Source organism: Netta rufina (genome assembly GCF_964035555.1).
Source record: "Netta rufina genome assembly, chromosome: 1".
In the NCBI taxonomy this organism is placed as follows: domain Eukaryota; kingdom Metazoa; phylum Chordata; class Aves; order Anseriformes; family Anatidae; genus Netta; species Netta rufina.
Genome location: NC_140123.1, coordinates 102,331,410 through 102,347,849, shown reverse-complemented (window position 1 = coordinate 102,347,849; position 16,440 = coordinate 102,331,410). Strand labels below are relative to the sequence as shown.

At 43.5% G+C, this 16,440-nt stretch overlaps 1 protein-coding gene across 1 annotated transcript in view; it reads left to right on the top strand.

The window, feature by feature from the left end:
* Positions 1–1,196: 1,196 nt before the first annotated feature.
* Positions 1,197–16,440, top strand: part of ADAMTS5 (ADAM metallopeptidase with thrombospondin type 1 motif 5) — a 45,282-nt gene continuing 30,038 nt past the window's right edge. Inside the window, 5 exon segments of the mRNA XM_084305891.1 lie at positions 1,197–1,432; positions 1,434–1,472; positions 1,474–1,517; positions 1,519–2,155; positions 13,387–13,519. Coding sequence (XP_084162017.1) covers positions 1,250–1,432; positions 1,434–1,472; positions 1,474–1,517; positions 1,519–2,155; positions 13,387–13,519 — 1,036 coding nt within the window. The 5' untranslated portion in view covers positions 1,197–1,249.

Genomic DNA, 16,440 nt, shown 5'->3' with positions numbered 1-16,440 from the left:
AGACGGTGGGAGCCCGCGGGACCCCCGGACGGCTCCGGCCGCTTCCCGGCCCCCCCGGCAGCCGGGGGCGAGGCTGCCTCAGCCCTCCCCCCCGAGGCTCCGGATGAGCGGCAGCGCCGGGAGGTAAGCACGGCCCGAGCGCCCCCGGCCAGTTGTGAAATATCAAACCGGCGGGCTCCGTTTGCGGCTTTAAAGCGATTCAAAGGAAATCTGGTGTTTTCCGTGCACAAACATTTTCGGCCGCTCACTCCTGCCCTCCCCGGCTTCCTCCCTCTCGCTCGTTCCCCTGCCGCCCTCTCCCTCGCTCCTTCTCCCTCCTCTTCTCCTCCCCCCGCGCCCCCCCCCCCCCCCCCCCCCCCCGCCTTTCCCCCTCCCCTCAAGTTTCTCTCCCTCTGTCTGATTAAATGAGAAGGAAGTGTGGGAGTGGTGGTTTTGAAGCTCTCCCTTTAAGAGGCAGCCTGCAGTGACGAATTGTTGAAATTGCCATTGCAGGATGGCATTCCGCTATAAATTCATTGTTCCACCTCCTCTCATCTTCACATTTCTCTCCCTTCTCCTCTTGTTCACATCGGCAGACTGGGGATAACAACAACAACAGAAAAAGATAAAGGGAGGGGGCTCGCACAAAAATCCGGGACGTTTTCTGCTTCTTCGGCTTTTTTTTTTTTTTCCTCCTTTTTAACCATCATCTCACCGGAGACGATCGAGACGGCTTTTGGTGCCTGATTTTCTTCTCTCCCCTTCTCCTCCTTCTCTTCAAAACAAAAGGGGGCAAAGGAAAGAAAGGGAGCCACCGGAGCCCGAGAAAGTGCCGAGTCGCGGCAGACCTGCCCCCTGCCCCTGCCGCTGCTGCTGCTGCTGCTGATGGTGATGATCCAGTGACTACAGCGGAGAAGTGCAAGAGGAGTGGGAAGTGCTCAAACTTCTCCGCTTGCCGGCTCCGAGCCTCCTCTCCTCCTTTTCCTCTCCCCCACAACCCCCCCTCTGCCTGCCCAGCAGCAGCGATTTGGGATTTTCGCCTCTCTCTCTCCTTCCATGTGCTCCCGGCTCTTCCCTGCAGAGAAACACAAAGTTCACACGCGAGCGGCTTTTGTTGACATCCTTACCTCTCCCACCCACACTTGACTCGCGCTCGGGAGGGACAACTCGCCTCTTCTCTCTCTCTCCTCTCCCTCTCCCCCCTCTCCCTCCTTCTCCCCCCGTTCCTGTTATCGCCACCGCTGCTCGCTCCGCCGCCGCCGAGCCAGGCATGCTGCGGGGGCTGCTCTCCCTGCTGCTGGCCGCCCAGCTGCACCTCGCCGCGACCCAGCCGCCGGCACCTGCCGCCGGAGCCCGGCCGCCGCCGCCGCCTCCCCCGTCCCGTCGCGGCCCTCCCCCGGGGCCGCCCCGCGGGGCCAACGGCGTCGTGCAGCGCCTCGACCCGACCTACGCGGGGGGGCGGCAGGGCGGGCTACGTCCTCTACGCCGGCGGCCCGCCGCTTCCTCCTCGACCTGGAGCGCGACGAGGCGCTGGGGGGCTCGGGACGGGACCCCGGCTCGCTGCTCCTACCGCGGCACGGTGGACGGCAGCCCCCGCTCCCTCGCCGTCTTCAACCTCTGCGGCGGCCTCGACGGCTACTTCGCCGTGGGGCGCGCCCGCTACACCGTGAAGCCGGCGCGGCGCGGCGGGGAGGCGGCCGGCATCTACGGGGAGAGCCCGGCCCGCGTCCCCCACCTCTTCCGCAGGGACCGCTTCAGCTTCCAGGCGCTGCCCGCCCGCCACAGCTGCGGGACCCGCGACGCGGTGGCGGTCGAGGGGGCGGCGGGGGGCGGCCGGAGGCGGCGGCGGCGCCGCTCCGTCTCCCGGGCCCGGCAGGTGGAGCTGCTGCTGGTGGCCGACGCCTCGATGGCGCGCAAGTACGGCAAGGGGCTGCAGCACTACCTGCTCACCTTGGCCTCCATCGCCTCCCGACTGTACGCGCACGCCAGCCTGGAGAACCACGTGCGGCTGGCCGTGGTGAAGGTGGTGGTCTTGGGCGAGAAGGAGAAGGGGCTGGAGGTCAACCGGAATGCCGCCACCACCCTCAAGAACTTCTGCAAGTGGCAGCACCAGCACAACCGCCTCGACGACGACCACGACGAGCACTACGACGCCGCCATCCTCTTCACACGCGAGGTAGGTGAACCTCAACAGCACGACATCTCCAACAGGGCACCCGACGGCCGCTCACCATCCCGCAGGCATCCTGGGATGCGCACAACAGGGACACCCTGGCAGTCCTTGGGCTCTCCCATGTTTGAGGGCTGCCTTGGAGCTGCAACGCTGTGCCACACCTGGTGATTGCCCTCTCACTCATGACCTTGGCTTTTGGTTGGGTTGTGCTGCATCTCTTGCAGAGACCAGCACACAAGTGCACTGCCACCAGGGATGGATGAAGTGGGGCCGGAAACCTGGCACGTTGAGGCTGTGCCTGTGCGTGTGCCCTCTCCTGCAAGGTTGTCCCACCGCGGGTCAGTGGTTGTCCACATCGGTGTGGTGCTGGGACTTCTGCCAGGCTGGGGAGGTGGCAACTTGTCTGATCAGGGGGCTCAGCTGGCGCCGTCCAACGTATCCCCTCTTGAGAGATGACGCTGTGTCCTTCCCTAGCAGGCTTTTCACACCCTCTCTCTGGGGGATGGTCTGTTCAAGGGGCTGGTGGCACTCCCTACCCTGTGTCAGTCCCCACATGAACCCCTTCTGCTGTTAACAAAACTGGTGCAGAACACCTTAAAAGTACATGTGACTTCCTCACTGAGTGGGTCGACATGCTATTTCCAGCATGAAAGGGTAGCTCCGCTGCAGTGGAAGCCAGCAGCGCTTGTGGTTCGAGGCTGGGACGTAAATGCAAACCGCAGGTAAACAGAGCTGGAGAAGTCAAGTGAGTTGGGCTGCTGGTGAGGGGATGCAGCCTCTTTCCTGTTCCTCAAGTGAGAAGTGGCTGTCCTGAGCAGCTGAGGGTCACATCCTACCAGTCACCCACGCGGAGCTGTGCCTCACTCCCTGCCCAGTTGCTAATTAGTTGCATTGCCAGAGGTCGTTAAGGGACATTGCTGTAGTAGACATGTGGTAGAGTTTATGCAATGAAGTTCTTCTGTAAGAATATTCCCTCAGCGGTCTGGGTTTGGTGTTTTCTTTTTTTATTTTTTTCTTCCCCAAGTACGAAAAAAATAACTGCATGACTTTCCGTTAGTTCGAGCTCTCCTGCTTTTGTACATCACAGGAGCCTGCCAAAAAGGATGCCTTGGATGGTTTGTGGAAGGAGTTGCTCCAGAAGTGGGGGAAAAAAAGTGCCTGGCTTGCTTTTATAGCTGTAAATAGTTGAAACATTAGGTTCTGTGTCAGTCAGGCATCACTTGTGCAACAGGAGCCTTTTTTTGGCAGTTTAAAATCCATCAGTCCAATTTGCAAGCTTTCTTTTTTTTTCTTTTTTTTTTTATCATTACAATCTGAATGAAAGCAGGCTACCTAGGATGGGTCAGACCATTCTTATTTTTTGCTATAAACATCCTTTCTAATGGGTTATTAATTAACCTTGGGCCAGAATCCATCACTCTTTCACTAAGGGGTGTGTTTCCCTGCCAGTATTCCCATTTATTTCCCTGGGTTTTCTTGTGATTTAGAAACTCTCAAGGTGGCAGACTGTCAATCCTAACATTAATTATTTAACTTAGTTGGATTAACCTAGGATGTGGCTTTAAAGTGCACTTGCTTTACAGGTACTTATCTGTAATTCTTTAGATGGACGTGTTCGCGCCAGAGTACGAGTGTGCTGATCAGTAATCCACTTTCGAAGACTCCAGAATAATGCATCTTTCATGCATAGAGTTACTTCTTTTCGATGCGTGTAGTACATAAAATAAATGTTGCAGTTCCTGTGATCACCTTCTCCTCTTAAGATGCAAATACCGTTTGTGCTGTTGCTTAGGGACATAGGTACATTGCAAGAGAAAAGCACAGGCCTCAGTTTGCCTGGCTTACATTTTAATGCATCTAACAGTGCCATTCACTCTAACTTAATCTGTTTTAATGATTAGTTGCATGCACAGGGACACTGTTTGGCATTGTATTTCAGTATTTGGCTCAATGAAAATACAGGACTGTAGTTTCTCTCTACATGTTTTCATGGTGTTCTTTGTAGGGAGTCCACGTGATTGTTATATGCTTACAGTCAAAGTGTCAACATGAAGCTATCTGCTCTTCCTGGAATGTAAACATGAAAAGGGTTAAAGAATGAGAAAGGAACAGAGATGTTTCCTGTAGAAAACAGCCACACTTTGAGCTAAAGCAAGATTTTTTCCAGTTTAGCTTTTCAATGAGAGTGGCAGCAATTGGCAGGAGGATCCAACTTTTACAACTATGTTTTGAATGTATGAAGTACGTTGCTTAGCTACGAGACGCCAAGCCATGGCTGAGTGTTTTGATGGGCTCTGAATACCATCGTGCTAATTTTTGAACATCCAGATGTCTTCCTCTAAATGGCTTGTTTTTGAGGCACAGAGTAAATCTGTGAGGTACATTTTCCATCTTTGTTTACTAACCGAGGCCACCTCGAACTTTGTGTCTCTGCGTCAACAGAATAATATTTGCAAATCGTTTGTCAGTCGAACATGTGTCTTCAGCTGTATGCAACTGTTTATGTGGAACTAGAACCTGAGTTATGCGTGCCTATTGCTGTACAAGTCTCTAATATAATAATTATCTTTATCCTGTATTCACATTGACTCGGGTGTTATTCTGACACCAAAAGAGTCTTGCTCACAATTCAGCACCATCACTTCCTCCTCCTCTTCTGTTGTCATTACTTGTTTAAAGATAAATGAATAACCACTGATAGACTAAGAATGCTGGCAGCTCTCCCTTATTATAAAATTAGTACTAGTGGTTCAAATCATTATCATCATCATTCATACTAGACGTATTTCCCATGGAAAAAGATTTTTAGAGGGAGATTTATTCATTCTGGAATAAAACGCCTACTTTTGGTCATAATTTAATCTGAAAAGTGTTTTAAAGCACTCATGCTGCAGAGCATAATAAATAGTAAATAAACATGAGCGTGAGTTCAGCTTTGGGTGATACAGGTGACTTGTGTTAAAACTACCACAATGCTCTATATTGCTATCAGAGGGGGCACAGACCGTGTATCTGTATCCATTAGATGCAGTGAATCCCACATTTACTCTGTAACGACCAGAAAACTACAGTAACATCTGGTCATTATTATCACCTGTATAGGAGACTGCAAAACTTCAGTGGATGCAGAAATTATCTATTACTCAGTATTGCAGAAACTCAGTTGGGTTCCACAGTGATTATTTTAAATTCCCCATATCTAATTTTCCCAATCTGTTATTTTGACCCAGTATGGCCTGTATCAAGCACAACGGGGGTCTAACTTCTCAGTACTGAAATGTAACAGAAAGGTAGTAATTTTCTGATAAATCCTGTGAGACCTCTCATTAGGGCCATATGGCCTTAGCAACCTTAGAGAATACATGGATCCCCTGCTGTTCAACTACCTCGTGGTTGAGTCCTTGGCAGAAGCTGTAAATCCATAGTGCACATGGATCCTCAGAGCATCCTCCACAGAATACAGAGATGCAAGGGTTCAATCATCTGGTGGCCAGGTGAGTCCTCCACTCTGTGTGACAGTAGAGAAGTGGCTGTGTGGTGGGAAGGAAGAAGAGCTTGTAAACCCCTGTTCCCCTAGAGATTAGCTCACTTTGTTCTCCATGTCAGTGAAGTCAACAGCAAATTTTGTCTGCTTTGGACTCCTTTATTGTCAATGGTTCTCTGAAGCTGGAAACAGGTTATCTTCAGTCTTCAGGTTCTTATCAATGCAGAAAATACATGCCAGATTATTTATCACAGTACAAAAACATATTAGTTGTGACTTGCAAACTGCACTTGAACTCCAACTGTTCTTTTCTGAGTTCCAGCCTGCTCTGTAATTATCCTCTAGAATTCTTCCAATCTATTTCATTAGTGACTCTTAGTTAAATTTCAAGTGAACTATTGAGTGCACTTGGACAAAATCCAGTTCTCTTCCTTTCCTTTTCCCCCCAACTCTGAATCATGTGAAAATTTAAACACATATTTCTCACAGTAGATACAGGCAACAAGAAAGAATACTTTCCTAAGTGCTTGCTAGTATCATCTGTGACAGTGCCATCAAGCCTGGCTCTAACATAAAGTTCATACTAGAGCCAAAGGCCACTGTCCTGCCTTTTTCCACACAGTAATTACATGGGTAACTGTGTATGTGATTTAGTTTAACTGTCAATCTGACAGTGCTGTTGAAGTTTAACAGCAAGCTTTGGATTATTTCAACTCCATAGATAATAATTTCATTGAGTGGAGCACATGCTTTCTTTGGCTCTGGGTCTTTTTTCTTTTTTTCTTTTTTCTTTTTTTTTCTGTATTATCATCCCCTCACAATTATTATCCTGTAAACAGGTCACCGTACCAATTGTCAATAGAACATATTTCACTAATTATTATTTTCATTACTTTGAGGAAATTATAATGTGATATCAATCAGTTTTGTAGGTTTTTTTGTTGCAAATCTAAAACATTTGGATACTGTCCCAGGGAAAAATAAGATGGGCCATTTTATTTGTGTGGGAGAAGCAGTATGATTTGCACTAATCGCAGAAATTGTGTAGAGTTTCTGCGCAAAAGACTTATGGGATAGGAAAGCTAAATCAAATACCGGTCACCTGTTTTGCAACTGAAATTGTGTTTGCCTTTTCCCTTCCCGTGCAAAGTGCAAAAGCTTTCTGTGCATTTTGTCAATATTTTAAAATAATCTGTGCTTTACATAATCCCACTGCATTTTCCTTAAATGCTGTAGGAATAAAAGTAGTTTTGTTACTTTGTCCATTCAGAGCACAAAGGCTTAGTCCAGTTTAGACCCTTTCTAATACTTCATTGCGGGGTGTCCTGGGATGGCAAGGAAAGAGTAAGAACACGTCTAAATTACCAGTCTGATCAGGAGGTCCCAACAGGACATCACAAATACCTTGGATTTTTTTGAATTTCTCCTCACTTAGAATTCAGAAAGACTACTCAGTATTCAAATACCCCAAACTTATTTCTGACTTTAACGTAATAACCTGAAAGGAAGATGACTTCAGTTTTTAAGTTTCCCTACTGAAGGGAAATATATGATTTTCAGTTTGTAAGTATGGCGGGTATAGCCACTCCTGTTTTCCCCAAAAGTTAACCAGGCTTCATTCTTTCCACTCAAAATATAGCAGGTGAGGACAAAGCAGTGTCTCAGTGGGTCTGTCTGGAGCAGGTCTGACTGTTTCATAGCGATTGCCAGGCCTGCTCCCTTGTGCCCCTACCTGGACATCCCCATCAGCCAGACCCACCAGTTTCTTAGGAGGACTTCTCACAGCAGGCTTTCTCCAGAACAGCGTTGAACCATTTGGGCTTGTAAAGTCTCTCTTTCTAAGTGTCATAGTATCAGTTGAAGGGTAAAATAGACCATTCCCTAATTACTTTGTTTACCAGTTAGCCCTTGTTTCCAGTGTACCATTAGTGGTCTGTCAATTTCAGTCTTGCACTCCTTTTGCCTTCCAGACATCATGCTCTGCTGGGGTGATACTGGTAATCCTTTCTGTTTGGATAAGCCTTAGTCTTTCTATCTTCTTTTTATTCACACTTGTCTCCAAAGGTGCTGTTCCCGGTCACTGCAAGGTTAATAAACTTTCACCTACTTTCCAGGGTTGAGCGCAGGAGGACGGATCTGTGGATCCCGAGTATGGAGCGACTCCACCCTCCTTTTATAGGCCTGCGGTGAGAACACTTGTGCAGGAAGTTGGAAAGTCGTGTTTAATTCCTTCCTCTGCCTGAGGGATTTTAGGTCTGTATCGCCCACCTCCCAGGAGAGGTCCTTAACCAGTAGGTTGTAAGCTGTTCCAGGTGTTAAGGAAACTTTCCACCCCTCTGACCAAAGCTATGTCACCGTTTAGTAAGTAATTCAAGATACATGTGGTGGGAAGGAGAGAAATCATGACCTGAAGCTGCCGATTGGAGTGAACTGCTTTGAGCAAGAAGGCCTGTGTTCCCAAAGCATAGGGAAGACTGTTTCTGCAATTTACTGAAGGGCTATTGAATGTAAATTACAGAAGTAGTCTGAGGAACAGGGACCAAAAATGAGGTCCCTCAATCAAGTGCTGGAAGCACTAACTGCAGTCTGGGCTATGGAAACCTTTGGCACGTGGGCTGCAACAGGAGGATCCCCGACTCCCCACACGTACAGACGCATGCATGACTTCATTGCAGACCATAGTCTGGTGGTTAGGGCATTTTTCTAAGAAACATGCTTCTAAGTGTCCTCATCCCTCAGAGGAATTTGAAGCTGAGTCTTTTGGGGCAAAGTCTTTAATTGCTGGGCCATCATAATGAAAGCAGAAAAACAAGCAAGCAAACACAGAGATATAAAAGCTTTTAGCTGTGATTTAAAAGAAGGTGATGTGGAACTGTGTTCGATAATCCCATCTCATAGATACAGTCTGAGAGCATCTGTAGGCTGGGGTTCCCATAAAGGACAAAAGTATAAGATAAGTGCTAAGCTGCTCAGGACTGTAAAACTGTGGTACTTTGGGGCCCATAAGGTCACAAGCTACAAGCCCCGTGAAGGATAGGGAACTCAAATACCAGGAGACACATGAGCTAGTTTTGTTCTTCTGCACTTACATTCCACCAAACTGTTTGTGTTGGTGCTTAAATACTGTTTTGGATCCAGTCCACAGGCTCTGGTCTAATATCAGGTTCCACTAAACAGTTTATTCTCATTTTTAAGGCTACTGCACAAATGAAAGAATTTCAGGTGTAATAAATCAGCTGTTTCAGCAGGGAGCCACGACAGTTATCTTCATTCACAACAACGCCACGTATACTTGGCTAACAGCCAACTGTTCTTGATGTACTTACAAATGCCCAGAAAACCTGGCCTCTAATAGGCTGTCTAATTAACTGCTAGTCTTATGATGTACAGCTCATTTTTTCTAAGTCATTTGTTTGCCAAAGCTTAAGGCTTAACATCTATTGTCTCTCATGTAGCAAATGCATTTCCTATTCACTCCTCTATTTTGAAACTACTATAATCTAGATCAAAAGCCAGACTGCATTCCTTCTTTAGAAATATCAACACTTATTCTTAGAAGTTTCTGCTGCTGTTTGGAGGCAATTAAATGAGTATTCAAATCTTAATAAGCAACCAACTCTTTAAATGGAAGCTACACACCATGGTGAAATAATTGTTCAAAACTGATTTTAAGCATCATGTGACTCCCTGCTGTCCTAGTGCTTTAGGTGGAGTTCGAAAAATTAAAGAGATGCACATGGATTTTCTTAGATTACATCATTATATCAGGGCCTGTTTTTGAGAAACTGTTTTAAAGGGAAATGAGAACTTTTAATCTCCCAGAAACTACTTTAGAAGAGTCTGAGACTGCTTTCCAAAACTGTCCAGGAAAACTAAAAATGCAGATATTGATTAACAGATGATTAACAGATCATCTGTGGTGTCAAGGAGGTGTAAGTCAAAAGAAAGTTTGCTATAAAGATCTAAATGAGTGAAAGTGTAAACAGGTGTGATTTTCCATAAGAAAAAATCATGCTCTTGGGAAAGAGTATGTAACTGGGGAATGAGGAGTTAAGAAAGAAAAGACCCAATAGTCAAATTTTCACAATATTTGTCTCAGAAGTGCCACTTGATAGCCTTTAATTGTCTGTGTAGTATGTACCATGGGATGTTACGAGAAGAAATGTAAAGTTCAAATCATACAGAGGCAAGAGAAATAAAGAGTAAATGAGACTGTGAGTTGATACCAGAGTGGAGCCAAGTCCTGGATAGTCTGCCTGATTATTGACAATGTCAGCATTAGTTTAAAAAATTCATCTCATGCAATCACTAAGGACTGACATCTGCAATGAAAACCAGAAGGCTCTGTGCATGTTCTCTGTTCAGAGTTTAGTCACACACTGCTCTGCTAGCAGATGGGTAACCTGTAGACATCCCTCCAATAACAACTACATGCAAAGAAGCTAACACCAGAAAATATTTCCTGTCCTTGTTTCCAAGACTCTTTATGACGTTGCTTCACCACTGCCCAGCTGGAATTCAGTAGCTGGCTGCAGGACTACCCACACCGTCTTGCCCAGTATGCTGGGGGAGCAGTCCAGATGTGGTCACTTAGCTGCCTGAAGGACATGCAATTTTATTCAATCAGCCCACCGCTTTCTGTGCACAGTGAAGTTGTTCTCCTCTCTTCTTCCTTATGGGATCTCTGGTCCCACACCACCACCTTCCTGCTATCTGAGGACAACCGTTTTTCAGCTGCCCGTGGGATGTTGCAGGAGCTAGGTAGTAGGTGGGATATTCTGGGAGTGACCATTAACTGATAAAGTCCGTCAAGAAATTCACTTTATCTGGCCTGAAGTTCAATTATATCTAAAGAAAGCGTAAAGCCTGCTTTGTTATGTCTAGACGACTATTACACAAATGAGCTTGAAAGTTACGAGTAAGATGTTGAGATGCTTGAATATGTTTCATACTCTGGGAAGTTATGGAAAAACAACACTTTGATGAAGTGACTGGACATGCAATATAGTGTAATGTCAGTAACACATAACATATGAAAAGTAACTGAACATTGTTATTTCCTTCTGTGGTTGCATATGTGCAAAGCTATTTTTTTTGATGTCTAAAGAAGGTGGCACAATACAAACCCATGCATAGTGTTGGAAATTTTTAGAGTAGTGTTACTAACCAGCCAAAAGTCAGAATATATGCTTATGATTAACAGCCCTGTCATAACTTTCCAAAATCCACAGATCCCATCAGAAGTAACTCTAAGAAAGTTTCTGAGATTGCCTATTTGGAAAGACTGTATAATTTTAATTATACTCGTGTTGTCTAATCCAGATAATCACTGTGAGGTCTGGTTGTGTCTGCTAGTATAGCTCCATAGCCATATCACTGGCTTAGTTTCTTCTTGTATACAGATGGAAATAAATCATGCACTGGCACGAGCCATATGTGTGCTGATATGGTTGTACCATACTGGGAGTAGTCCTAATGTAAGCAATAAAGAGTAATAAAGACACCCTAGGTACAACAGAAGAGCAAATGACAGAATCTGCATGTAGAAACAAGGCCCGAATTAATGTATTTTATACCATTCTTGGCACACTCGACATGAGAGTAGTTCAGACCTCCTCTAGTAAGCTGCTTTCTGTCTGATTTATGTGCTTTTTTGGTGTTTGCGTAAAAATTTCAGTTCAGCTACTTGTGTGGATTCAGTTAAAATTGAACTACTATAAAGGTATCCTACTTCCTATACAGCTTATACTCATTCATTTAGACCAATTATATTACCATGAAAAGGTATTTATACTGGTATGATGCCCGTGTGTTTTTCTGAGTTTTGTTACCTGAACTATGCTGCTGTAGGTAAACCACTTAAAATCGCCTTACATAAAATGTACCCTTAGGTTGACAGGGCCAGGTTCAGCATGATACATAGAGGGCTAAATTGATACGAACCTAAGCAAAACTAACATGAATTTAAGTATTGCATCTTCCTTGTTGAACATGCCCCAGATTATAGACAGTATACTTACATGACCTCAATCAGGGCCTCTCCAACCTTGGTCCAGAAATGCTGTAAATGATAATATTTGCCCAAATAAAACTTGAAAAACTGTATTTCTTTTAGAGTCCTTGAAAACATGCATCCTTATTCTGTATCTTCCCATAACCGGTGCAGATCCAGAAGCAAAATCTGAGGATCTAATTGAATGTCCAAGTTAGAGAGGACTCAGACATAAATAAAATTCCCTGCATTGCTGCAGAGAGGCAGTTTTACTTAAGCCATGGATTATACCTGTGAAAATTTGGGAATTGAAATGTTTTTGAACTTTATTCCTTCTCTTCTGGTAAGACTGTTTTGGTAATTGGTATGTTGGCATTTAAATCTTGACATTAAGTAGCACCTAGAGTGCACTTACAAAAAAGAGTTCCCAGATACCCAGACACTTGGAAGCTGGAAAAACTGATCAGAAATTCTTGTTCCTTATATCTAATATTTCATCTAACTTGAGCATGACTTTTTTTTTTTTTTTGTAAAGATATATTGCCTCAAATTATCTGTTAACTCAGTGTTTTCTTTGATTTCAGTGGGACTTGAATGTGTTTTCAAACTCACATACATTTGGAACTGCTATAATCAGTGAATATTGTTGACCTGGAGCCTCATACAGGATATCTGTAGATGGATTAATTGTGAAAGGTTTCATTAAAGAAATTCTTTAGAAAAGGAGATCTGAAGGGAAGAAGAGAGTCTTAAAAATGAAGGGGAAAAAAGTACTCTTTGATCATTTTGATAATAACATTTGATAATACTATAATGCCTTGAAAATGACATTTTCATTCAACCACAATGAAAAATCTGGGAGCACTCCAAATGCCATGGTACCTACTTTTCCTTCTCAATCAAAAAACCCTATGTACATGTGTCCATTCAAACTGATATTCTTTCCTCTGCTTCAGCAGCAGTACTGAAAAGTTATTACTGACAATTAAAACGCTGTATGTCTGACAAAAGCTGCCTCTTTCAGTAGTAGTGCTATCCTGGAATGGAAAGAAAAAAACTAGTGCTACCTGCATGGTTTCTGGAGACACCCCATATCTGCAAGTAGAAAGTATGTGACTTAGCCATTGAGCTAGTAGGACTAGGAATCAAGGAATAGACTCTGTCCTGTCGCTGACTTTTTAAGCAACCCTTGAGAATTGCTTAAATACTTGGTATATTGGGTAATACATTATTAATCATTGTACTACTTGACAGATGTGACATGAGGTTTAATATATAACAATCTCATTTCTTTAGGTACAAGTATAAGACTTGCCTTTTGAAAAGGAGGGCAAACTGTAGTTGAAGAACTGATTAGGAATATGAAACTTGCTCTCAGGGTTTGGGTTCACCTTCTGTAAATAAAGACGATATTTCTTCTATTTTTATTGTCAGTGGAGAAATGTTGCTGTGGCATGTGTTTTGTATATCTAGCTCAATGGAAGTTTGAGCATCTGTATGCACTGCAGAAATGCAAATGTAAATAAAAATAATTAATTATAGATCATATCCAAAGCCCATTAAAGGCAATGAAAATTCTCCCATTGACTTTAGCAGGGATTGGATTGGATCATCATGCTTTTAAACTGCATTGAGATCTATAGGTGAAAACTTCTTTTGCTGGTTCTGCTGTTTGCAAAAGACTGGTGACTTTAGCCTGTTCTTACCTATGGGTGTAAAAATTTATTTTAATGACTCTTTTTTTTCCTTCCTGGGCAGGATTTATGTGGGCATCATTCATGTGATACTCTGGGAATGGCAGACGTTGGGACCATATGCTCTCCTGAGCGCAGCTGTGCAGTGATTGAAGATGACGGCCTCCATGCAGCTTTTACAGTGGCTCACGAAATTGGTATGTAGTGCCTTTTCTGTTCGCTTGCCAAATCAAACACTTGTAACAGCTGCATTAGTAACCAAAATACTTTGCAATTAATTCCAGATTTCCCCTGGTCCAGATACTCGCTTGGGGATTAAGGCTGTATACATATGCACTTCAGGGTTAACTAATAAGGGATCAGAAGGCAAGTGAAGGCGCACAGTAGGTGTTTCCTTTCTGACAGTGTCGTTTTTAAGCAGTAGTCAGAGTGAAAATTCAAAGGCTGCTGCTACTGTCCAAAAATGTCAATACATATCCCTCCTGAGAAGGTGTTTGGCTTATTGGCTTATATGGTATAATTCATATTCATTTAGTGTATACACAGTGGAAAGTAACACACCTTTTTGAACTACTTGCATGCTCTGTTGTTATGAAACTTTTTCTTGGGAAGGTGTACTGCCTGCAGACAAGGCTTTAGTGGAAAACAGCAAAATGCTAATATTTTTCTGATGGTATTGAAATTCCACCTTTATGGTAAAATGTGGTACTAATCTAAATCCTGAAATAAGTGAAATAGTATTTAGGTGCTAAAGATTTGTTTAAAAAACTGCTTAACTTCATTTCAGTCTCCACTTCAGTGCACAGCAATTTAATGTAGCAACCTTACTTGTATCCTTCAAAAGATCTAAGATAGAATTAGTGACAGAAGAAATTTTGTATTCTGGCATGATACATTCCTTGAGGGAGACTGCTTCCATCTTGCTTATTTTTAATTTACTAATGTTTCGTGACCTGTGTTCACTAGAAATACATTTGGTATGTGGGCTATTCATTTTGATGAGTGAACAGCAATTTAAAACTGGAGAACTTTTTTTTTTTTTTTTAACATTCTTGGAAGGAAATAACAAGGAAAGGAGAACTTTGAGAGAGCCAAATTCTGAATTGCCTTGTAGCTCTTGCCAAACCAAAGTAAAGTTTGCTTTGGGAGTATCATTGCAATAGTTCAATTTTCAAGTAGCTAGCAGGTAGAGCCTAAGAGTTATGTGTTTGCTATATACCTGGCTCAGCAAACAGAGGTCACCAAGTATGAAAAATCAGCTTGCATGGTAGTATCCAGGCCCTTCAATGATTAGTGATACTAACACTACAGCATACAGTGCCTCAAAGAATTGAGGTCAGAAGCTGGAGAGGGATCATGTGTTGCATGAAAGCATAAAATCTTACAGCACAATGAGTCCCCAGAATAGATACTTTATTTCAATAAACAAGATGGTCTGGTAATAAAAGAAAAACTGTCTGAAATTGCTAGTTTAGAGCATTTCGAGATAAGTACGCCAATACATCAAAGACAGCTGAACAACAGGTGAGTTTAGTGGCATCAAACCTGGATGCCATAAAGCTGACAACTCATCATGAATCTGATCTAGAACTGGGACAAAAAGATAGATTGTCTCACTTAGGCTATCATGCAGAGTCCAGTCTGATAGAGGGACGGCTTGTATCTTCTGACATCCAAAAGTGATAATTACTGATGACAGTTTGTAAGCATTGTCATGGTTGTATGAAGGACCCTTTGGGGATGCTGGTGTTGGTATATACCTGTTGTGTGAAGTCATGGGCGATGTGTCTGAACTGTCATTTTATCAATAGATATATGTGCAAATAGATTAGAAATGAAAAGCATAGATCAGTCAAGATAGGGATGAACAGAAAATATGCATATTATTACTTTGAATTCCACTCAAAGAAAATGTAAACACAAGTGAATTTATTTTTAGTAATCTAGAGGCACATTTTTGAAAAAGAGCCATTTTCATACCTTGGAAGTTTATAGGAATCCATAAAAAGCTATAATTTTCAATGTAAAAAAGGCACGAATTGAAACAGTTGGATAAATAAGTACCCTAATGGATAAAAAAACTCTAGTTTGAGGTTGTTTAAAATAACATCCTTTTTTTTTTCTCCTTACCATAAGATTTGAAGAAAGGAGGGGTGTCAAATCACAGAATGACCTTTGTGTGTGTGGCCTCAAGTGGGAGATGTTCAGAAGAAAACACAGCTAAAATTGCTTGAGTACTTACGTTAAATTAAAGGTCAAAATAGGATGAAAAATTGAAGCATGGCAAGGATACTCTTTAGTTAAGCACTTTGAGGAAAACCTTACTTTATTTTATTTGGAGACCAGATTTCTTCCTTCAGTCCAGAAGTCTTAAAGTTCCCCCTTGTCCTGTGGGTAGAGTGTAGTTTTAATTTTACAGCAGCTTAGTTATTTGGTGTAGTTCACTTTGCAGGGTAGGAGATGCCCTGCAAGACAGAGGGGATTCTCAGGGCTCGAAGCATAAGCTGCTCCTTTTTGTCAATATGAAGAGTGAGGTGAGCTGCTAGGCATACTGGAGTCACTGTCTGCAGTTTTTTAAATAACCCTGCCAAGTGTGCATCTGTAGTAGATACAGCATCATTAGTATGGACTTGTTCCGAAGAAAGGCTGGGTGTCCTTACTTTAACTTCAAGGTGACCTGAGTGCTCCTGTTTCCGCTCTGAAGGATCCAAGAGCATTTTTGAGGATTGTGTTCCTTCCCTGGAAGGCAACCAAAGTAAATGGAACTGCAGCTCAACCAAACAGGACAATGCACAGCCCAAGGACTCGGGTTGGATACATGTACAGGAAGCCAAAAAGCAGCCTGCTGTGGAATAAAGCATGCTGCTTGAGTTGCCAGAGTTTCTACCACATTATGCATTAAATGTTTATTTTATTCCTTTTAGAAAAAAATAGTTGGATTTTGACTGGTAGTTTTTGAGGGGGAGAATATGAATGAGCAGAATCAACAGGCAAGATCTGTAAAGAGCTGTAAACAAAAGCACAGAAAGAAATAGATACAACCAAATTCTTAGTATGCTGGTTAGATGACAAGATGTGAAGACCTGTCTATAAAGATTGACAAAGCATCTAGGACCCA